At 46.3% G+C, this 24,604-nt stretch overlaps 1 protein-coding gene across 1 annotated transcript in view; it reads right to left on the minus strand.

Annotated features, from left to right (window-relative positions):
• Positions 1-13,676: 13,676 nt before the first annotated feature.
• LOC137518069 (uncharacterized) overlaps positions 13,677-24,604 on the minus strand; it is a 62,036-nt gene continuing 51,108 nt past the window's right edge. The window contains exon 5 of the mRNA XM_068235313.1: positions 13,677-16,941. Within this exon, the coding sequence (XP_068091414.1) occupies positions 14,243-16,941 (2,699 nt within the window). The 3' untranslated portion in view covers positions 13,677-14,242. The remainder of the gene's footprint in view (positions 16,942-24,604) is intronic.

The raw sequence follows: 24,604 nt of genomic DNA on the forward strand, positions 1-24,604 counted from the left end.
CCACTAAGGCATTCATGCCGAGGAACAAGTACAACGTTCTGGAATGGCCATCTCAGTCCCCAGTCCTGAATATAATTGAAAATCTGTGGTGTGAGTTAGAGAGCTGTCCATGATCGGAAGCCATCAAACCTGAATGAACTAGAGATGTTTTGTAAAGAGGAATGGTTCAAAACACCTTCAACCAGAATCCAGACTCTCACTGTAACCTACAGGAAGCGTTTAGAGGCTGTCATTTCTGCAAAAGGAGGATCTACTAAATATTGATTTCATTTCTTTTTTGTGGTGCCCAAATTTTTGCACCTGCCTAATTTTGTTTAAACAATTATTGCACACTTTCTGTAAATCCAATAAACTTCATTTCACTTCTCAAATATCACTGTGTGTCTCCTATACGATATATTTAACTGACATTTTTTGTCTTAACCAATGATTTATACAGGAAAATCATGAAGATTAACAAGGTTGCCCAAACTTTCGCACCCCACTGTTAATGAACTATTGACCCATTCTATCTCTTTCCTGCTCTCAGAAGCCATTTCTGCTAGGTAAGTGTTTTATCGTTGTAATTCCTTATTGGTGAGGGTTACGCTGTAGTTCGGCCCAGTCAGAAACTGTCACTTACATACCTGATGTTTAACTCTTTTGGGCAGAGAAAGAAAAAAAAAAAAAAAAAAGGAACAGCATAGTTATTAGTGCACTTGGCACTGTACATACACATGTCTATCTCATATCACCTCAGGTATCCTTTAAAGGGGTTTTGTAGGTTTCTAAAAAAAAAAAAAAAAGACTCAAACCTGGGGCTTCTACCGGCCCCCTGCAGCTGTGCTTTCCCGCGCCCTCCTCTATGATCCCCCATTCCCTGCCGCCGTCCAATTATTCGTCTAACTAGACGAATGCGTGTTGCTGAAGAGATAGAAGCGGCTGGGCACATCCAGTAAAACAGACCTTTATTGAAGATTCGATTAAAAGTTCAGCACATACACACAGGCCAAAGTCAGCTGGGAGAGAGAGGATTAAGCATGCAAGAGATTGTCGACAGCTGTTTCGCACTCCTCAAAAGAGTGCTTCCTCAGGACCAACTAGACGAATGCAACTGCCCCTGCCCGACCTAGCTCCCGCTCGTGTCTCCGGGAGCTTACTGCACAGGTGTAGTACGAGAAAACTTCTTACTACGGATGCGCAGGAAGCTCCCGGAGATGCGAGCGGGAGCTAGGACGCGCACAACCACGCAGGCGCAGTTGCATTTGTCTAGTTAGACAAATTATTGGACGGTGACTGGCGGCAGGGAACGGAGGATCGTAGAGAGCGGCACGGGACAGGACAGATAAAGGGGGCTGGTAGAAGCCCGAGGTAAGTGTCAGTTTTTGTTTTTAAAAACCCTACAGCACCCCTTTAAACTTCTCTGTAATGTAATGCCCTAAAATACAGGCAACCTTAAAAAAAATCTAAGTTTTTATAGCTTTTCTTCATCATATAATATCCATAGAAGGTAAATGACAGAATATGCCTTTGTAGAATTATAAAGCTGGCCATTGGACTCTTGTTATAAGGAAGTCTTGTTATAATTCTTAAACTCTTACCTAGAACAAGTATCCAGGTCCTGTTAGCCATGTTAGCCCCTCCTCAGTGTGGTGACAATTGTACAAAATTCCTCACTGCCAAGGGCACCTGCTGACTCCTACAGTATTCATCTACCCCCCAGGCTCATTCATCTCCTTCCACAAGGCACAACCACAGACGCATGCACCTTTAAAGTATTTATTGAATACAAAGTTATAAGAAAAATCAGAACATAAGACTGCGTACCCCAGGAACACATGTTGAGGTAGAAGTAACAAGTCCAGTAAAGTAACACTACATCAGGTAAGATAAAACACTGATAGAAAACTATATTTACACATTGGCAGCAATAGGATATGAAGGTAGTGTGCAGAGTGATGACATTCCTCAGGGAGACTTGATGACAAGATGAGCTTATCAGGATCTGCCTCAAGTGAGAGCTGCAGCAGTACTAATGGTCTGCCATTTCCTGAGGCCGCAGATGTGGCTGTGCCTTCATATGTGAAGCACCAATGGTCTACTGCTATCTTGGACCACAGCTAGAGCAGTGATCCTACATGGGCATCGCCCATGTTCTGCCATTTTCCAAGACAACAGCTAGACCAGCCGCCCAACATGAGGAGCACCAATGTCCAGTTCCTGAGGTCCAGCGGCTCCACATAAAAGATGCCAACGCTCTGCCATTTCCTGATGCCCCAGCCACACATTTGTGTCAATGTTGTACGATTTCCCAGGACCACAGCCCCACATGGGAAGAGCCATGTTTTCCCAGCTTCCGGGGATACAGCTGGAACAGGTTCTCCACAAAGGGAACAACAAAATACTACCATTTAATGGGGCCGTAGCCCCAAATCCCAAGTACCTAGGTTCTACCATTTCCCAGGGCCACAACTAGAAAGGGTTGTGCTGCCCACAAGTTGAACGGCAATCAGTATATTGGGCTCCTTGGGCAGAAGCCTACAGGAAATGGCAGAACACTGGCATTCCCCATGTGGGCCACATTAGAATATTGGGGTCTCTCCCCCAAGGAACCGTTGCCCCAACTGTGGCCACAGGAAGTGATTAATGGACAACTGTAGCAAGAGGTATATGGAGGCTGCCATATTTATTTTCTTTTAAGCAATACCAGTTGCCTGGCTGTCCTGCTTACCGTGTCTCTAATACTTTTAGCCATAGCCCCTGAACAAGCATGCAGCAGTTCAGGTGTTTCTGACATTATTGGCAGATCTGACAAGATTAGCTGCATGCTTGTTCCTGGTGTTATTCAGACACTACTGCAGCCAAATAGATCAGCAGGGCTGCCAGCTAACTGGTATTGTTTAAAAGGAAATACAGTAAATATGGCAGCTTCCATATCCCTCTTGCTACAGTTGTCCTTTACCCTCGAAAACCAGATTAACATTAATGCTTCCCCATGGATATTGACCAGGCCGTTTTTGGCAATGAGACAATTCTTATGGCACCATAAACACCACCAGCACACTGTGTTCTGATGAACAGTGTGCTGGTGGTGTTTATGGTGCCATGAAGCTGGCACTGATATAACCACATGGACAATCAGTCTCCAAAACCTTAACGTAAACCGGTTTTGCCCTTCAAGTGGACCTGTCATTTGTGGAAGCAGCGGCCTTAAATGCTCTCAAACTGCTAGAAGGAAGAAAATGCAGGGACCTCTAGGTGTTTGGGGGGGGGGACCCCTGATACACAATTTTCTGTTTAAGAGCACCCTTCATTATAACCGCACACCAGAGGCTGCATAGGTGGGGAATGGAGGCCCTTTCCGATTTTTTCAGAATTTGCACATTAGGGCGCTGTGGATTTCAGGGAACTCAAGAGATCATTTCAGTGATAGTCTCAAGTACTCCTTGTGCCGAGGGAATTACTACAGTATTAGAATTGTGTGAGTGTATGCTGAGCAGCCACCATGAAGTGTCAATAACAGTCACATTCTGTACGCTGAGGATAATTGCAACTCTTAACTTCTTGGACCTCTGCACACAGCTTGTTCAGTGATCACAGTCCCTGGCAGTGGAGACCTCTGCACACAGCTTGTTCAGTGATCACAGTCCCTGGCAGTGGAGACCTCTGCACACAGCTTGTTCAGTGATAACAGTCCCTGGCAGTGGAGACCTCTGCACACAGCTTGTTCAGTGATCACAGTCCCTGGCAGTGGAGACCTCTGCACACAGCTTGTTCAGTGATCACAGTCCCTGGCAGTGGAGACCTCTGCACACAGCTTGTTCAGTGATCACAGTCCCTGGCACTGGAGACCTCTGCACACAGCTTGTTCAGTGATAACAGTCCCTGGCACTGGAGACCTCTGCACACAGCTTGTTCAGTGATAACAGTCTCTGGCAGTGGAGACCTCTGCACACAGCTTGTTCAGTGATCACAGTCCCTGGCAGTGGAGACCTCTGCACACAGCTTGTTCAGTGATAACAGTCCCTGGCAGTGGAGACCTCTGCACACAGCTTGTTCAGTGATCACAGTCCCTGGCAGTGGAGACCTCTGCACACAGCTTGTTCAGTGATAACAGTCCCTGGCAGTGGAGACCTCTGCACACAGCTTGTTCAGTGATAACAGTCCCTGGCAGTGGAGACCTCTGCACACAGCTTGTTCAGTGATCACAGTCCCTGGCAGTGGAGACCTCTGCACACAGCTTGTTCAGTGATCACAGTCCCTGGCAGTGGAGACCTCTGCACACAGCTTGTTCAGTGATCACAGTCCCTTGCAGTGGAGACCTCTGCACACAGCTTGTTCAGTGATCACAGTCCCTGGCAGTGGAGACCTCTGCACACAGCTTGTTCAGTGATCACAGTCCCTGGCAGTGGAGACCTCTGCACACAGCTTGTTCAGTGATCACAGTCCCTGGCAGTGGAGACCTCTGCACACAGCTTGTTCAGTGATAACAGTCCCTGGCAGTGGAGACCTCTGCACACAGCTTGTTCAGTGATCACAGTCCCTGGCAGTGGAGACCTCTGCACACAGCTTGTTCAGTGATCACAGTCCCTGGCAGTGGAGACCTCTGCACACAGCTTGTTCAGTGATCACAGTCCCTGGCAGTGGAGACCTCTGCACACAGCTTGTTCAGTGATCACAGTCCCTGGCAGTGGAGACCTCTGCACACAGCTTGTTCAGTGATAACAGTCCCTGGCAGTGGAGACCTCTGCACACAGCTTGTTCAGTGATAACAGTCCCTGGCAGTGGAGACCTCTGCACACAGCTTGTTCAGTGATCACAGTCCCTGGCAGTGGAGACCTCTGCACACAGCTTGTTCAGTGATCACAGTCCCTGGCAGTGGAGACCTCTGCACACAGCTTGTTCAGTGATCACAGTCCCTGGCAGTGGAGACCTCTGCACACAGCTTGTTCAGTGATCACAGTCCCTTGCAGTGGAGACATCTGCACACAGCTTGTTCAGTGATCACAGTCCCTGGCAGTGGAGACCTCTGCACACAGCTTGTTCAGTGATCACAGTCCCTGGCAGTGGAGACCTCTGCACACAGCTTGTTCAGTGATCACAGTCCCTTGCAGTGGAGACCTCTGCACACAGCTTGTTCAGTGATCACAGTCCCTTGCAGTGGAGACCTCTGCACACAGCTTGTTCAGTGATCACAGTCCCTTGCAGTGGAGACCTCTGCACACAGCTTGTTCAGTGATCACAGTCCCTTGCAGTGGAGACCTCTGCACACAGCTTGTTCAGTGATCACAGTCCCTGGCAGTGGAGACCTCTGCACACAGCTTGTTCAGTGATCACAGTCCCTGGCAGTGGAGACCTCTGCACACAGCTTGTTCAGTGATCACAGTCCCTGGCAGTGGAGACCTCTGCACACAGCTTGTTCAGTGATAACAGTCCCTGGCAGTGGAGACCTCTGCACACAGCTTGTTCAGTGATAACAGTCCCTGGCAGTGGAGACCTCTGCACACAGCTTGTTCAGTGATCACAGTCCCTGGCAGTGGAGACCTCTGCACACAGCTTGTTCAGTGATAACAGTCCCTGGCAGTGGAGACCTCTGCACACAGCTTGTTCAGTGATCACAGTCCCTGGCAGTGGAGTGGCTCGAGCTGCCTTGTTGGGTTGAACTAAAGAACAGATTTGTTAATCGTCGATTGATATTTTGATAAAGGATCAATTAAGTGTGCCCTAGTTCTTAATAGACTTTACTTAGCTGGGGGGACATCAGAACAGGTAATTTCTACCCGAATAACCCCCCCCCCCCCCCCCCTTCAATCATTAAAGGGACACTTAACTGGGAAAAAAATTGCTCGGTTACTTACCTGGGGCTTCTTACAGCCCCCTGCTCACTCGTCTGATTCCGTGCTCTGCCATTCCTAAGCTTTCCCCCCTCTGTAACCTGGGCGACTGATGGCCATGTGTTTTATATCGCATTCCCACGTTCTGTAGTATTCTGCTCATTTGTGGCAGCAATTTTTGCTTACTGTGCAAGCAGACCCAGCATTCTTGGGGGGGGGGGGGGGGGGGGGGGGGAAGTGTCCAGAGGGACTGAGCAGTGCAGGATGGTGGCAAGGGACCAGGAAGGCTTCAGGGGGCTGGAAAAAGCACCAGGTAAGTAATTGGGCAAAAAAAAATTTCAGTCAAAGTTTCCTTTAAAGAGAATCTGTATTGTTAAAATCGCACAAAAGTAAACATACCCGTGCGTTAGGGGACATCTCCTATTACCCTCTGTCACAATTTCGCCGCTCCTCGCCGCATTAAAAGTGGTTAAAAACAGTTTTAAAAAGTTTGTTTATAAACAAACAAAATGGCCACCAAAACAGGAAGTAGGTTGATGTACAGTATGTCCACACATAGAAAATACATCCATACACAAGCAGGCTGTATACAGCATTCCTTTTGAATCTCAAGAGATCATTTGTGTGTTTCTTTCCCCCTGCATCTCTCATGCACTGAAGTTTCAGGCTGCTCTTTTCTTCCTGCAAACAGCTTTGCCCTTGTCTGAATTTCCTCAGTATGTGAAAGCCCAGCCAGCTCAGAGGACGATTTATCCAGCTAGTAAAAGATAAGAGAGAAGCTGCTCTAATCTAAATAGTCCACAGGCAGTGTGCAGAGAGGGGCCAGTTCATAGCAGAACCACAACACTGAAGAACTTGGCAGCCTTCCAGACACAGGCTGACAAGTCTGACAAGGGAAAGATACATTGATTTATTACAGAGACTGTGATAGCAGAAAGTGCTGCAGTAAGCTAGAACACATTAGAATAGCTTTTGGAACTTGTAGGATGATAAAAAACAGGATGCAATTTTTGTTACGGAGTCTCTTTAAAATAGCTTGTCATTTTTGCCTGTGGTACTCTTAAAGGGAGCCTAAACTGAGAGGGATATGGATGTTTCCTTTTAAACAATACCAGTTGCTTGTCAGTCCTGCTGATCTCTGGCTGCAGTAGTGGATGAATCACACACCTGAAACAAGCATGCAGCAAATCCAGTCTGACTTCAGTCAGAGCACCTGATCTGCATGCTTGTTCAGGGGCTGTGGCTGAGAGTATTAGAGACATGGGATCAGCAGGAGAGTCAGGCAACTGGTATTATTGTAAAAGGAAAAATCCGTATCCTTATCAGTTTAGGTTCCCTTTGACAGGTTTACATAATGTAGTGCCTAGCCGTAGTAATGACACTGAGGGTCTCCCCAACTGCATGAGGAAAACTGAAGTGAGAGGGATGTGGAGGCTGCCATATTTATTTTCTTTTAAAGAGGAACGGTCGCGAAAATCTTAAAACACATACAAATAAGAAGTATGCTTCTTCCTGAGTAAAATGAGCCATAAATTACTTCTCATATGTTGCTGTCACTTACAGGAGGTAGTAGAAATCTGACAGAACCGACAGGTTTTGGGCTAGTCTATCTCTCCATAGGGGATTCTCAGCATGGCCTTTATTCTTTATAAAGACACTTCCTGAAAAAGATTTATACAAAGATGCTGGCCAGCCTCCCTGCTCCCTGTAAACTTTTTTTGGCAGTTGGACGGAGCAACTGCCATTCACTATGTGCATTTTAAAATTAAAGAAATTCCTGAGAATCCCCCATGAGGAGATGGGCTAGTCCAAAACCTGTCGGTTCTGTCAGATTTCTACTACCTACTGTAAGTGACAGCAACATAGGAGAAAAGTAATTTATGGCTCATTTTACTCTGGGAGAAACGTACTTCTTAATTGTATATGTACATATATTGTAAATTCCCTTTAAGCATTGCCAGTTGCCTGGCAATCCTGTTGAGGGAGTTGACAGGACTACATGAGGCTGGAGGAAGCCCCGGGTAAGTATAAATCCTTCTACTTTGTTGCCTAAGGTTTACTGTAAAGAGACACTGAAGCAAAAAAAAAAAAAAAAAAAAGATATAATGAACTGGTTGTGTAGTATGGCTAATTACTAGAAGATTAGTAGCAAAGAAAATATTCTCAGTTATATAGTGTGTTTTATAACATTGCATCATTCTTTAATAGTTGCAGTTTACGCACTACTCCGCATTCTAAATGATTTTTTCAGAGCAGTCTTGTGAACTATTGACCTGTCCTCTGGCAGAGAAAAAGAAAATTCTTCACTGACAGCTGAGATAATAAACTTCAGAAGACAGCCCTCTCCACGACTTTGAAAGTCATAGAGCTTAATGGCTTTTTTTGCATACAGATAACTGGAGTTTCTCAACTCTTCCTGTACTGGAAACAATTAGACTTATGTCGGTGACCTTAATGTTTTATTTCTTAGCTGTACTACACATACAAACCATTATATCATATATTTTTTTTCGCTTCAGTGTCTCTAAGTGGTACAATTTTGTACAAGATTATACAATCAAGATTGCAAGGTATATACCAGATTTACAGCAGCTGGAAGTCAAAGATGCTACAAAACATGGGTGGAGACACAAGGCAAAGGATTCAGATAGCTTGAGCTGCTCTCTCAGATTTTCAGAATTCACAATACCTGGACAGAGAGGACTGGAGAATCCGCACAGGGATGACCATCATTGCTGAAGGCAGCTGGGCGGGAGCCATAGACAACTTCCATGGACTGGGCTAAGCTTGTTTATATGGCAGGCGGGAAAACCTTGTCTGATGGCCCAACGCCTTATATTTTATGGAGGATCATGAGGGATTACCTTCGATGCTACACGTTTCAGGAAGAGAAGAGGAATGAGCTCTAGCCCTGCATATTATAGTGAAAGGAGGAGGACCTCTAGTGGTGCACGATACAAGTGCAGGAAGACGTCTATAGCTGCACATTACAGGTGGAAGAGGGGGATGATCCCTGATGTGGCACACTGCAAGTGTGGGAGGACCTCGGAGACAGAACATTACTGGTGGGGGAGTGAGGGGACATCTAATGGGGCACATTACCAGTGGAGGGGATGACCTCTCAGGTGGCACTTTAGAGGTGTAGGGGATAACCTCTTGACGCAGCATATTAGAAGGGGAAAGGAAGTGACATCATTGTGGTACATTACAGATAAGGGAAAGGGATAACCTCTGACGTAGCACATTAGAAGGGGGAAGGAAGTGACATCATTGCGATACATTATAGAGAAGGGTAGGGGATAACCTCTGAGGTGGCACATGAGAGGGAAGCAGGACCTCTGTGGTGCATTACAGTTACAGATGAAGTAAGAAGTTACCTCTGATACGGTACATAACAGGCAGAGGGTGTGGTCTCTGGTGCTTCACATTACACAGGTGCAACAAAGATGGTCACTTTCAAAATGGAGGTCCAAGTGTGCAGCACTTTGATTGGCCATTCCTATAACCTTTACTGGTTGGAAGAGGACAGATGTGTAGGGAACACCGAAGGCATCAGTCTTGCTGTCTAAATCTATGACCGTTCTTTCCTGTCTTGAGAGCTATGGATGGTGCCACTGCTGCACCTTCTGATAAGGCCGGTTATGTGGATATTTATTGGGCTGATCCATTGACTTCAGTGCGCCTTGTCACTGAGGATATAGATTCTAACTGCATGCTAGCTCCCAGTCACAGGCAGGGCATTTAAACAAGAAGATCAACATGAGCCAGCAGTTCAGTACGGGCTTTCAGTGTGGTCTCAGAATAATCTCACCTCCAGGAACAACCAATGATCTGGAGCTCAGAGTCTGCAGTGATCTGGACTAGGAGGCCAGAGGTGGTGTCATCTGGACTGTGTGCGAGAGTTCAGAGGTGGTGTCATCTGGGCTGTGTGCGAGACCCCAGGGGTGGTGTCATCTGGGCTGTGTGCGAGACCTCAGGGGTGGGGTCATCTGGGCTGTGCGCGAGACCTCAGGGGTGGGGTCATCTGGGCTGTGCGCGAGACCTCAGGGGTGGGGTCATCTGGGCTGTGCGCGAGACCTCAGGGGTGGGGTCATCTGGGCTGTGCGCGAGACCTCAGGGGTGGGGTCATCTGGGCTGTGCGCGAGACCTCAGGGGTGGGGTCATCTGGGCTGTGTGCAAAGCTCAGAGTGGTGTCATCTGTTCATTGATCGGGACCTCAGGGGTGGTGTCAACTGGGCTCTGTGCGAAAGCTCGGGGGTAGGGTCATCTGGGCTGTGTGCGAGAGCCCGAGTGTGGTGTCATCTGGCTGTGTGGGACAGCTCAGAGGTAGTGTCAACTGAGCCACAGGGGAAAAACAGAGGATGCGGTGATCTGAGCAGTGGTAGGATTTAGAAGCTGCTGTAATCTGAGCTGTGGGAGAAATCTCAGAGGAGGGGTCATATGAGCTGTGGAACAACTAGAGATGGTCAATAAGATGTAATTGTTCTGCTTGCATAGAAAATGCAAATTGCATGCAGTTCAAAACAGGGCCAATTCACAATGACAAGAAGTGCATTTGTGTGGCCCATTTCCAAACTATGTCCAATTTTCAAGCAAGCAGATACAATTTACATCTCACTGATGTGGAAAGGAGGTGGGGGAAGGGGAGGAGTATGTAAACTCAGAGGAAGAGCTGAGAGTCTAATAATAGTATAATTTAGGCAGAAAAACATTTACAGGAAGAGAAGATCATGTCTGGGGACACTTGCACTCAGGCAAGATAGAAAGCCATATTGATTAAAAACTTTCATCATACTTGACAAAAATGAGCTTGTGTACGTGGCTTTATGGTGATCTTCCAGCCAGAATGTTTTCGTTTTTTTTAGTTTAGGTGGGAAAGGAAAAGTAAGTATCCTTTTCAGGTTTTTATTGCTGTCTCCACCCCTGGTTTGAGAGATTTTTCACTCACTTCCCTTGACCATTCCTTACTGTCCAAAATAACCCCCCCCCCCAAAAAAAAAAGCTTAAGTAGCTTGTCTCCATGTTTCACTGGAGCCTGGACACCTCAAACCACCCACAGCATGTAGCTACAAAGTAGCTGTTTCTGGATTATGGAGGAATCTTATACAGAAAGATCTGATAATTACCTACCGGTTGAGTACCACTTTGGATCATCAACAAGCAGATAATTATTCCCTCCCATTCAACAGACTTCTGCTGCCACCATTTTCCAGACACTTCTCTTCACAGCTGAAGGTCTGTGGCATAAAGGTCAATAGAGCCACGTTACAGGAGGAATTTCAGGAGTTATTGCAGCCCTCCCCAGCTGGCAGAAGATGGCACCAGAGAAAAGAATTCTCAGGGCTTATTTCCACTATTGCGTTGCGAAATCGCTGCGGCAAAATTCGCATGCGAAATCGCTGCGGCAAAATTCGCATGCGAAATCGCTGCGGCAAAATTCGCATGCGAAATCGCTGCGGCAAAATTCGCATGCGAATTTGCATGAAAATTCGCATGAAAATTCGCATGGATGACGATGTATGCGAATTTAACCATGGCAATGCTGGTGTGCTTTTCCATTAATTTCATGCAAATTCGCATGAAAATTCACATACCAAAACAGCATGCGAATTTCCTATTAAATACATTAGCGGCGATTCGCATCAGTGTTCTCCCCAGGCTCTTTTAGCCGGGTGCTCCACCCGCCTAGTTTTGGTGACCACCCGGCTGTCATCGGCTCACCTCCTCCTATACTATAAGCAGAGTTGCTCACAGAAGCACTGGCCTTGCATTCTCTCATCTCGCCCCACCCAGCTATTTTTTCATGCCACCCGGCTACTATTTCATGGCACCCGGCTGGAAAACATTTCTGGGGAGAACACTGCGCATGCATTCCACTCACAGGCGAATTCTGCGGCTCTTTTGTGCGTTTTTTCACCGCTGAAAAAAACGCACCTTAACAACGCTACAGTGGAAACAGGTCCATCCACTTGCATTACATGTGCGAATCTGCATGCGTTGGACGCATGCGGATTCGCGATAGTAGAAACGAGCCCTCAAGGCCTGGAAATCTGGTTCCACCATAGATGGTCAATGAGATGAAAAGAATTCCAAGTTGATGCAAAATTATGCAAATGTATGCAATTTAAAATGGGGCTTAACGAATCCATTCTTAGCTTCATTCAATTAGTCCATTTTCCAGCTGCAAAACTGCATGCACTCAAAATGGCTTGCGTCTTATTGACCATTATTGTCCCATAGATGTACCAATTGTGTACAGTAAAGATGAAGACCAAGCAGTTACTTTACCAGATGTATTTGCCAAGTGGATCATACATTTATCACCCTAAAGCTGGGCAGCTTGCACAAAATTTACTGATACTCTGGTCTGGGATACACCAGGCTTGTGAGGCCGAACGGAGTGTGAGGTCATCGTCCTAGCTGCTGTATTCTGGACATGATGGACTCTTACCATTTGTAAAGATTTTCAGATTTTAAATACAGACTAATTTGAGGATGCTTTAATGTGCTATTCTGGAGAGCAGCTTAACATCGAACAACCCCTTATCTGAACATGGTGTATGCACAAATCTCCATCTGAACATGCCCCAATGCTTGCACAACCTCTTAACATGCCCCCAGCTGTGAATTCTGCATGTCTAACCTACGCCTTGATAGAAATCCATCCAACAGCTTCTCAGTTTCAGGTAAATGAAGCAGGGGTTAGCATCTGCCAGGCTGTTATTCCTGTCTCAGGAGGCCTCCTTGAGTCTTTCCACTGCAATGACATTACAGGCAGAGATGGAATTTCTCCCACAGAAATGGACTGCGAAAAAAACCTCACCAGATGTTCTAATGCTCTCCCACTATATTAAACAAAAAGATGGAGGGGCTAAAAAACAAAAAAACAATGGGTCTGCCATTCCAGTATATTTCCCTTTTAGAAGTCAAAGACATACTACAACAACAACAACAAAAAAACCTCAAAACCTGAACTTGAAGGAACTCATGAGAACAATGTGGAGACCGTTGATGCCAATATTGGCATTCTAGCGAATCCTGATCAACTATAATACTTACTAAAATTCACCCAATAGGACCATTTAGGCATACGGGGTATTTGAGCACTCATAACCCAACATAACGGTTTCAGGCGAGTGTTAAGGTCCGTACACACGCCGAACTGCAGGCAACGACGGGTCTGTCGTCAACTCCCGCTGGGCAGGTTTTCAGCAGACAGTTCGGCGTGTGTACAGTCTGTCTGCGGACCGATACGGCTGTTTCTGAGCGATCTGCCGGGCGGATCGCTCAGAAACAGCCGTATCAGTCTGCAGACAGACGGTACACGCGCCGGACTGTCGCTGGAACGCCCGTCCAGCGGGAGGTGACGACGGACCCGTCGTTGCCTGCAGTCCAGCGTGTGTACGGACCTATACACAGTATCACAAGAGATAACACAATGGCCTCCAGTGGCTGCAGATCAGCTGTCAATCTACATGGACAAGGTGCTTCAGGCTCCTTATCTCAGTAATGCGAACTTCAGGAAACATTGGTTAGGGTTGGACAGCATGGAAAGTTGGTTAGAACCTCTTTTTAGGTTTTCACTGCCGTTCGTATTCCCATCTTCGAGAATATCACCAATTTTCTCGATAAATCCCTCCAGCAGACAAAACAACAAGAAAGACCCATTTTGCAGAACAATAAGGTAGACCTCTAACATTTTCATTGCAGTCTCATTTCTTGTCTCCCAGACTACAAGGATTTATATTGAATACATGGAGGTCAAGGGACAGAAAGTATAATATTCCCAATGGAGACACAGACAGCAGCAAAAGACAAAAAAAAGCTTTTAACTCCTTTCCATAGCATACAAAACAGAAATAATTTTTGTTCTGGTAGTTAGGCTTTAATAGTTGTAGGACAATGCTCATCTTCTTCTGGAGGCACAGTGATGGTCAACAAGACTTTCACAGCTCTCCAAACATCTGTATATAGAGAGACAACACAACTGTAAGCCAGGCAATGCGTTTTCTACATCTAAAGAGCCCATTTTGGGTCAGTTTCTGCTCCAGGCTTGGGCAGATCACACTTAACGTTCTCTTCTACAAAGTGAAGAAATTATCAAATGCTGCATTATGTACATTTTTTACACAAACATTTCATTAGATTCGGCAAAAAAGGTTATATTTTTCCTTTCTAGCGAAGTAACCACTTAACAGGCATTTTTGTCAGCGTATAACACGTAGCTCTAGTCTTCTACAGGTGAGACAGCTGGATCTAGACAAGAGACATGACACAGACAGTCCAATACTCTAACAATCACTTTTCACTTTAAAAGGAATAAAAAACGCAGATAAAAGTATTTAAAATGAACCAAAAAAAATAAAAAATCTAAAATCAGAATACTGCTACAAAAATTAGGAGCTTTGATAGTCTTCAACAAACAGTGTTTAGACAGTGACAACGTACACTGTGCTGCCATCGTCTCCTTGTGTGGTATATAAGATCTTTGGAGCATCATCATCTGCTCCACCTGGAAGAACGTCATTGTCACAATTGTCTTTGGAGGTTGGTTCTGTGGTTTTGCCATTTGTTGAAGAGTTCTGCCCTTTATGAACTGCCTGGTGGCTAATTAAGTTCTCGAGGGAGCTAAACTTCTCTCCACACTCGCTGCAGTTAAATAGTCTCTCTACAACAAGTACTGGTGGCTCCTTGCTGGGCGGAGGTTTCTGAGAGATGCTGCTGGGCTCGCCCACCTTTCTAATGATAATCCCATGGTTCTTTTGACCAGTAACAGCTGCGGGCGCTGCAGCTGGTGCAACCTGTACGGCTTTACCTGTATTGACAGAAGTGATGTTCGCAATGGGTGCACCAACAGGCTGAGGTCCAATGCTCAGGCCGCCGTTTAAAGTCAGGATGGTAGGACTGTTGATATTCAGTGCTGCTTTATTATTGAAATTGGAGGGGTTATTGGCAACAGCAACCGAAGAATTGTTCCCAATGCCCACTTGTCTGTCTACTGCAATAAACGCTGTGTTGCCAAGTCCATTGACGTTAACAGGGCCGAGGTTGCTAAATGCCAACTTTCCTCCCATTACTCCTCCATTAACAGTGACCACAGTAGCATTTCCGATGCCGGAGGATACAGCACCCTTGGAAGCCACTGTTGGACCAGTAAGGATAAGCCCAGATTTGGCATCCACAAACAATGGGATTGGCTGACCCACCGACTGACTTCCAGCTGCAGAGACAGGAACAGCTTTTAGCTGCCCACTGTTAACATTCTGGAGGTTGGCATTACTTAAACTGAGGGTACCGGTGACATTGCCAGGCTGGCTAACATTGACAGTGATAGGTTTTGGCTGCCCAGGTGGTACAGACAACGTGATTCTATTGGACTGACTACCAAGAGACGCTACTGTCATTGGACCTACTTTAGCATTAACATTTCCGGGTGTAACATTAATGGGAACATTATTTGGTTGTACAAAACGAGGGTTCTGGTTCACTTGTACTCTGTGGGCTGAGTTAACAGCTGACATTTGGTTTTCTCCAACATTCATTGGAGCTGTGAGAACAATACCTGAACTTCCAACAGTAACAGGAAAGGTCAACATGATGCTCTGATTGCCATTGACCGGTAGAGACTGGTTGCCAAGACCTGTATTGCCAGTAACAATGATCGGTGATGGCTGTGGAACCTGAACTTTATTAAGCAAGACTGGAGCAGTCTGCTGCATTCCCTGGGATGGAGGTTTGGGGGCTAGGGGTTGGGGCGGTGGAGGATCACCTGGAACACTAGGATTCCTAACTGGAGGTGTCCCAGGAGTTGAACTCTGAGCCTCATTTTTAGAAGCTTTTGAAACGGAAGTCTGCATAACCTCGCTATCGGTATCTTTATCATCAATTATGATGATGGCATTAGGGTCATTTTTCATTTCCTTTTTAGATCTGGAAAGAGGTGGTGTGAAAATACCAGAAGTTCGGATGTTGCTAATGGTTATCGGAGGAACAGTCTGCCTGGCTTCCTGGGTAGGTGATTTCTTTGACTCTGGACTGTCATTGATCACCACTGGAGTTGAAGGAAGACTTCCTGACCTCGAAGTTGGAGGTGTAGCTCGAGCAACGTTCTGACTGCTTCCACCAGTTGGAGTGGATGATGCCGGTTTTCCTTCATCACAATCAACAATGATGATTGTAGGGCTGGCCCTTTTGGCAGGAGGACCACTGTCAGACACCTGCTGGGGTGATGGTCTTTTCCCTCCAATGAATTCCCCTGTGGCTGCCCGACCAGCTTCCTGCCCAGATGCAGACAACGGACGGGTATATTTGCCAGTGTGGTTGACCAAAAGTGGTGGAGTAGAGTTTTTATTACCAGTCACTTCCATGGGCTTAGGTTGCCCAGTGTTGACAGTCGGTGGTGTGGCAGCGTGGATGGATTTGGTTACCTTTCCGCCCTGCATTGTGCAGTGATAGATGTCAAGTCTTTTATTGTTTGTTACGTTTTGGGGCCCCCTGTTGCTGTCACTACTGGACACAGTGTAAGTTGGAGCTCTACTTCTCTGTTCAGTTGAGGTATTTGGGCTGCTCACAGCCATCATTGGCATGGTTTCTAGGGCAGCAAGAGGAGACATGGACTGCGATTTTCTGTGATTGCCACCAACGTTCGCCGGCATAGTCCCATACTTGTTGCCTTGGTTCGGTCCGTGAGGAGATGCAGTTGCTGGACTACCTCCATGGTGGGGGTGACCTGACGAAGTCTCTAGCTTTCCAGGATGAACATTGGGTGACTTTGGGTCTCCAGGTCGGTGGTATCCAGCAAACCGTGGAGACAACTGAATCATAGCAGGGTTCCCTTGGACATTCGCAGGAGGGGTCCCGTGTCTTAATGGATGGCGCATGTTTGAAAAGGCTGCAGGGTTGGCGGCGTTGTTGAAATAGGGATTAGATGGAGATGCGTATCGGTTTGCCTCCATAGCTCCAGCGTGGTGGAGTCGCCTCTGTTGTTCCCACTGAAAGCTTGCTCCGCACTGATTGTTGCAGAAGTTCCCACAGCCGGGGCAGGGGGGCATTGCGTTTCTTCTGTCCTGGAATTGCGCTTCCCGAGCATGTAGATATGCTTCTTTTCTACTTCGATCATGATCTGCAGCTAAGATGGGAAAAAAAGAAAATATACAAATTATTAGTAAAGTAGCCTTAGAAGATCTAAATCCAACATTTACAGAGTTAAAGGGAATCTGAAGTGAAAATAAACTTATGATATAATGATTTGTATGTGTAGTACAGCTAAAAAAATAAAACATTAGCAGCAGAGATAGGAGTCTAATATTGTTTCCAGTACAGGAAGAGTTAAGAAACTCCAGTTATCTATGCAAAAGAGCTTCTCTGAGCTCCACAACTTTCAAAGTCACTGAGAGCTCTGTCTTCTGAAGCTTATTATCTCAAGTGTCTGTCACTGTATTTTTTTTTTTTTCCTGCAGAGTAAAGTTCAAAAGTTCATTAGCCTGCTATGTGAAATCATTTAGAATGCGGAGTGTAGTTTGTAAACTGCAAATATTAGAAAATGATGCAATGTTATTAAAAAACAAAACAACGATAGAATTGAAAATAAAAATATGAGACTATTTTCTTTGCGACGAATGTTCTATTAATTATCCATACTACACATACAATTCATTATATCATAATATTTTTTCCGCTTCAGTGTCACTTTAAGGGTTATCAAAAGACTAAACATCACTACAGAATGATAAGGTATTGCGTGTAACTTGGGGGGATGGGGAAGGGGGGTAAATAACATTAAGTATAAAAATTAATACAATAAAGGACAATGATACTGGGTGGGCCAAATCAAAATCTTAACGTAAATTCTAATAACAATCAGGATGATACATAAACAGTGTACAGAATCAAAGTGGTGAACAAGTGTCCTTGACACTGCAGTACAACTTGCTTTCTGTCCAGTCTGGATTCAGCTGTTGGGCAGATCCATCAGGTGTGACTGACAACAGTGTTGGGCGAACAGTGTTCGCCACTGTTCGGGTTCTGCAGAACATCACCCTGTTCGGGTGCTGTTCGAGTGCGACCGAACACCTGATGGTGTTCGGCCTTTTAGTTCGGGTTCGCCCGAACTACTCAATGCCCCCCCGAACAGGGCCCTGTTCGCCCGAATACGGCCCCCCTATGGGGTCGCAGGCATAAGGGGGGAGCATGCCCCGATCGCGGGGGGGGGGGGGGGGGAATCCCCCCACCCCCTCCGCTAGCGCTCCCCCCCTCTGCCCGCTTCCCCATTAAAAAAGTTTGTGGAAAGTTAATAGTACCTGGTGGCTGGCTGGCAGTGACTAGGAGACGCGTTGAGGCCGGGCAGCGGGCGGTTCAGCGGTAGTACCCTTGTGGTACTTCCGCCCTTTCTCTGACCTCACGTCCTCTACGTGATGACGCATACGAGGGTATCACTCTCAGTTAAGGTTTCCTTTAAGCAACCTAATGTTTCTATTGAATTGAGCATAAATGGTACATTTTAGGCCAGCTTCAGGTACTACTGTAGTGGTACCGTGGTTAGTGTGCTTGCCCACCACACAGTGAGATCTGGGTTCGATTCCCAGCCATGGTATGATGTATACTGGTTTTTGAAATAGGATAATTCCCTGGCAGATGAGACCCTCCTCCCTCCGGTAGGAGGGGGGAGGGAATAGGTAGAAGGGTAGAAGGGAGGTGGGAGGAGACCCACAAGAGGCTAATTAAAATCTCTGTAGCAGCTGTCCCATAACTAATTAGTGTAGGCAGACAACTGAGTCAAATGGTATAAGGACCTTGCTTGGAGGAGGGAGGGTGGGTGGGCTTACAGCAGTGAAACCAGTGTGTTTGGCACTAATGTGTCTGCTGACAGGGATATGGAGGCTCAAAGTTTTACTCAATAGAGCATTATGGGGCGAATCGAACTTCCGCAAAAGTTCGCCTGATGCAGGCGAACGCGAACCCTCAAAGTTCGCCTGGAACCGTTTGCGACATCTCTACTTGTTGCCTGTGAGCTTAGTTCCACGGTTTATATTAGACATTTTAATTGGTTTTATTTGTAGTGACAAGACTCCTATACAGATTTCTGCACTTTACCGTACATGTACTGTGTGGTATTCTTGATTCAAATGAGTCCAAACACGGATGTATTTTAGGAGTATCGAGTTTGCCTGTTATCCATGGCAGCATCAGTTTGTATATTTTTTTTTTGCTTTTTTTTGTCAATGGAACTAGATCCTAGACATTTTTTTGCAGGCTCTCGATTTTCATACCCATTTCTCCATCTCTGAACTAAACACAGGAATTTACCACTCCCACTCAGCAGAGCCAATTACCTCTCCACTGGCTCAAACCATTATCAGACCGAGATGAGACCACTGTGAGAAATGGAGGTCCTGGTAGGAATTGAATTCACCCTGGACCTTAACTCTGACACAGGACAGGAGGACTACACGGAGAAATGCACAATGTACGTATTTAGAGAGCTAAGCCTTATTTCCCCTCCTCTGTGACTAAGCACAGGTTGTAATTTGATCCCTCAGCTGTGTCAGCTGACTGCCTCGGCAGAGAATAAATTGGTAAACAGGATGTTAACCCTATGTCTGCATCCATGAAAATCAGGAAGTAGACAAACTGCTGATTTATTGCAGGATTTGTATCAGTTACAACAAAAATGTTTTTCTTTAAAAGATTATGCAGTGGTGTATCTTTTAGAGCAGAGAAGAAGTTCTGAGTTCAGGTCCGCTATAAATGTTTAGCTCCCCATAAAAGCTTCTTTGGCGTGTAGCTGAGCTTGTTAATGTACAGCTGAAGGGTGGACAGCTTGTGACGATCTCCAGACGGAGAGCTCAGGAATACCCCCTTGAGAAACACTGAGGTTTCTTCCTGGCTGACAAATTCTAAAGCGCAGGGCAGATTTTTTCCTTGTGAAGGCAGACAAGTTCCAATAGGAATATTCTGCCTCTTTCAGTACCTTCCGCCACCTTATTTCATACTGAGGAGAATCATTATGCAGCACCCTATGTGGAGCTACAGCCAAACACTATGCTTCCCATAAATCACATGGCCAGCCCAGCACTACCAGAAGCTCTGGAGCTAAAAAGGTTCATATAAGAGCAGTGTTCTCCCCAGGCTCTTTTAGCCAGATGCTCCCCCCGGCTAGTTTTTAGGAGCACCCGGCTGTCATCGGCTCACCTCCTCCTATACTGTAAGCAGAGTAGAGCACAGAAGCACCGGCCCTGCATTCCTTCATACAGCCCCACCTTGCTACTTTTTTATGCCACCCAGATACTATTTCATGCCACCCGGCTGGGAAAAAATTCTGGGGAGAACACTGCAGAGGTTATTAAAGGATACCCAAGGTGACATGATGAGATAGATGTGAATGTACAGTGCCAAGCACACAAATAACTAGGCTGTGTTCCTTTTTTCTTTCTCTGCCTGAAACAGTTAAACACCAGGTATGTAAGTGGCAGTTCCTGTCCGAGTCAGGACTGGGTCAGACTACAGTATAAGGATAAGGAATTCACGGATAAGGAATTACAACTATAAAACACTTTCCTAGCAGAAAATAGCTTCTGAGAGCAGGAAAGAGATAAAAAGGATCAATAGTTCATAGATTTTAGCTCTGGCATACTTCAATGAATGTGTCATTGAGCAAAAAAACAGCAAGACAGTAAAAACTTAAGTAGATTTAAATATTAAATAAAACTGGAATATCTTAAGTCATTTTTAGGAGAAGGAGGATAGATACAATTGTTTATTTAATTAGTTTATTTTCACCTCATGTGTCCTTTAAAGTGAACATGAACTCTTGCACAGGACAGAAGGAAACCAGAGAAATGCGCCCTGTATGTATTTAGAGAGTTTAGCCTGTCTAATTCCCCCCTCATCTGTGACTAATCACAAGTGAAATTTGATCTCTCAGCGGTGTCAGCTCAGGAATATCCTCTGCCACGGCAGGAAGGAGTTGCGGCTTGCATTTTTGGCAGTTGGAAACAGCTGTTATTTTTGACAATGCAACAGGGTTCCCACAGTGTGATGGCAGTACATCAGTGCTGTGAGGCGCTGACATCACACTGTGGGAGGGGTTTCACCACAATATCAGCCATATAGAGCCCCCTGATGATCTGTTTGATCCCAAGAGGGTGCTGCTCCAAAATCCCAACGTTAAAAACTATATCTGCGCCCAGAGGTGTAGCTAGACTTAATAGCCCCCCCCCCCCCCTGCAAAAAAATGATAGCATGGGGCCCACTTTGTTCCCAAACCCCACGGGATTGGGAGCCGGCAAATGGCAGCAAAGTGTTCTGCTGTGAAGCAGCTCCTGCACATGGTTTTCATGAGTGAATGGGGAGGTTTCTTTGCTAATTGGCTGCACTTGCGGTTTGGTAGCGGGAGGTGGAGGGCCCCCCTGCAATAGCAGAGGTTGCAGGGGTGATTGCTATGCCCATACACCTAGACAAATCACAGTGCGGGCACCACTATTACTTTTGCCATAAAACATTTTTTGGGGCGCGGATGGAAAAGCCAGAGGAGGCCCCAGATGGGAAGCGCCCCCCCCCCCCCCCCCCCACCTTACAGCTGTTTCCATGAACAAATTTGCATCGTCAGAGGCATCACGGAGAGGACTGCTACGCCCATGTCTGCACCAAAACAACCTGGCACTCAAACAATTATGGCTAAACTGGTGCCTATCTTGAGTTTATCCTCTAATTGTAGTCAATGGAGATGGTTCCTGAAAAACCCCTCCTGGCTTGTGGGATTGTTTATTCTTGGTTTACAGACTTATTAGTCGTAATCCCCGCCCAGATTCTCCCATCTGGATTTATTAAGGTTAATCAGGTCAACAATCAGACACCGGTCAAATAAACAGATACGGAACTAATGCTGGATCCACACGGTGCGCTCGCGCACTCGATTTCCCGCTCGATTCGTGTATTTCCAACATGTCAGATTTGGATTTCGATGGATCGTTAGGTCGATTCGCATGCAAAGTATGCCAAATCGACCTAACGATCCATTGAAATCCAAATCGGACATGTTGGAAATAAACGAATTGACGGAATCGAGCGGGAAATAGAGTGCGCAATTGCACCGTGTGGATCCAGCATAAGGCAAATGCTTAAGCCTTATCTCCACGCGTAGATGAGGCTCCGATCCGGCGGCTTGATTAGCCGCCGGATCGCCTCTTTCGCGTACCCGCCGCGTCCCCGCTCGCCCGCGACGGATTTGATACCCGCTCGTCCCCGCGCCGCTTATCTTCCCCTCGATTCCCTGCCATTGTCCCCTCGCGGGGAATGAGCAGGGAATCGGCGGTCGCAAGATCCGACCATCGGAGCCTCATCTACGCGTGTAGATGAGGCTTTAGTAGAGCTATGTACACACAATCAATAGCCATTGTCCAAAGGGATCAGGACTTGATGCCTAGAGCGACACTTAGGCCTCTTGCACACTGCAAGTGATTCCGATTCAGATTCCGCTTTTTAATCAGTTTTTACATCCGATTCAGATTCTGATTTGCAGTTTGCTCCCTGCACACTGCAAATCGGAATCTGATGTAAAAACAGATTAAAAAGCGGAATCTGAATCGGAATCGCGTGCAGTGTGCAAGAGGCCTTACACACGCAAATGTGCACCAACGCGTTATTGGACTACAGCTGAGCGGCGCATTCTGTTGCTATGAGGAGGGCAGGAAGGACAACAGCAGGATAAGGAGGGGAACAAGGTGCTCAACTGTTGCTGTGGCACACAGGATCTTTAAGAGATCTGAGGACACCTACAGACTACATTCAAAGCCAAATCAGCCCCGTGAGTTCAATCTACCATGTGTACCAAGCTTACACTGAAAGAGAGGGGGAAGCCTCTAGATCCTAATTAGGCTTCCCCCATTCTCCTCCGTCCCTCCGCTCCAGCACTGGTAGCCGCTGAAGATACACCGGCCTCCAGGATCATAACAATCCTGTGTGAGCCTCGCGCAGATGCAGTACCAGCTTTTGTTTAGGCTCAGGCAGAAATAGTCGTGCCTGATCGGATCCGCTGTACTGTGTAGGCACAGACACCGCGCGCCTGCGTAGTAGAGCGGATCCGATCGGACTCTGCTATTTCTGCCTGAGCCTGAACGAAAGCTGCTACTGCGTCTGCGCGAGGCTCACACAGGATTGCTATGATTCTGGAGCCAAGCACCGCCTACAAGCTGGATTTCCGTTGGCTGACAGTGCTGGGACGGAGGAGGATGGGAAAAGCCTCCAGAGGCCTCCACCTCCCAAGGAAAGTACCCCATAGGGGCACACTTTTTTTCTTACAGATTTTCTTTAAAGTGAACCTAAAGCCGGTTAAAAAAAATGAGATTAACTCACCTGGGGCTTCCCTCAGCCCCCTGCAGCCGATCGGTGCCCCCGCAGCTCCGGTCCGATGCCTCTGGACCCGCCGGCGACGACTTCCGGTTTCGCCGTCACCGGCCGACAGGCATGGGAACGCGAGTGATATACAGGCTGGGAACGCGAAGAATCACTCGCGTTCCCATGCCTGTCGGCCGGCGACGGCCGAACCGGAAGTGTTCGCCGGCGGGTCCAGAAGCATCGGACCGGAGCTGCGAGGGCACCGATATGCTGCAGCGGGCTGAGGGAAGCCCCAGGTGAGTTAATCTCATTTTTTTTAACAGGCTTTAGGTTCACTGGTTTGCAAATTGTATAATCTGACAACTGCTTAGAGAACTAGTCCATAAAGCACCATTGGATTGGACACCTGATGATAAAAACATTTGTAATTTGAGGGGCAAAACATGTACTATAAGGTGCCACATTTGAGTCCCATCTGGGCCACGACACCATCCTGGAGTTTCTATATTCTCCCTGTATTTACATACGCGTCCTTCTTGGCATTGTGTTTTTTTTTTTTTATATACATCCTGAAAACATACTGATAGGTTACCTGGTTCCCACCTAAAACTATATGCACACGCTAGATTAAACTCGGCTGAGAAAGACAACCTTGGGCAAATATCCTGACTATGTAGAGGAGCATCCCAACTTTGCCTAAAGATCTGGCATTAGAGATCTTTAGGGTTGTCCAAATGACCAGCTGAATGCATTGTTCTACTCATCCAACCAGCTGGAAGCCCCTCTGTCAGATCGATCCCTGCGGGTGACATTAATCTGGAGTGTGTGCAAAGCTTCAAGCTATGGTAGAAAAATTAAACTGTAACTGTGGTAGGGTCTACAATGTCCGCTTCTTCTGGGAACTTAATGACTTGACTATGTACTCTGTAAAGTGCTGCAGGAAATGTCAACGCTCTGTAAATACATAATCATATGGTAGGACAGAAGACTAAAGAGATTAAAACTTTGGATCAATTTCCTCTGCAGATTGATGCATTATGTTTTGTTTAACTGGGTTCTCATGATCACGTTTTAGGCCTTGTATGGAAAGGGCTTACAGTCCGGGTGATATTTATAGACAAATACTGAAAGTTCAAAGAGGTTCACAAACATGTAAGATGTTTTTCTACGTCCTCTGGCTAAACTGAGATAGGAGGTTGCAGGCCAGTGTTGCGCCTTATTTTCTGATTGAACTCAAGGGACGTATGTCTTTTCCAGGGCTGTAGATTTGATACAAAAAAAAAAAAAATCACCCGATGACTCATGAGACCACCAACTCCAGGTACCCAAAATTGCTCCGACTCTTCGACTCCAACTCCACAACCCTGCTTTTTTCAACCCAAATAACTATGCAATTTTGTAACATTTAAGCCCTGCTGCAAAACAAGGTAATCTTGGATAGATTTTTGTTAAACATT

Source organism: Hyperolius riggenbachi, chromosome 5 (assembly GCF_040937935.1).
Source record: "Hyperolius riggenbachi isolate aHypRig1 chromosome 5, aHypRig1.pri, whole genome shotgun sequence".
Lineage (NCBI taxonomy): Eukaryota > Metazoa > Chordata > Amphibia > Anura > Hyperoliidae > Hyperolius > Hyperolius riggenbachi.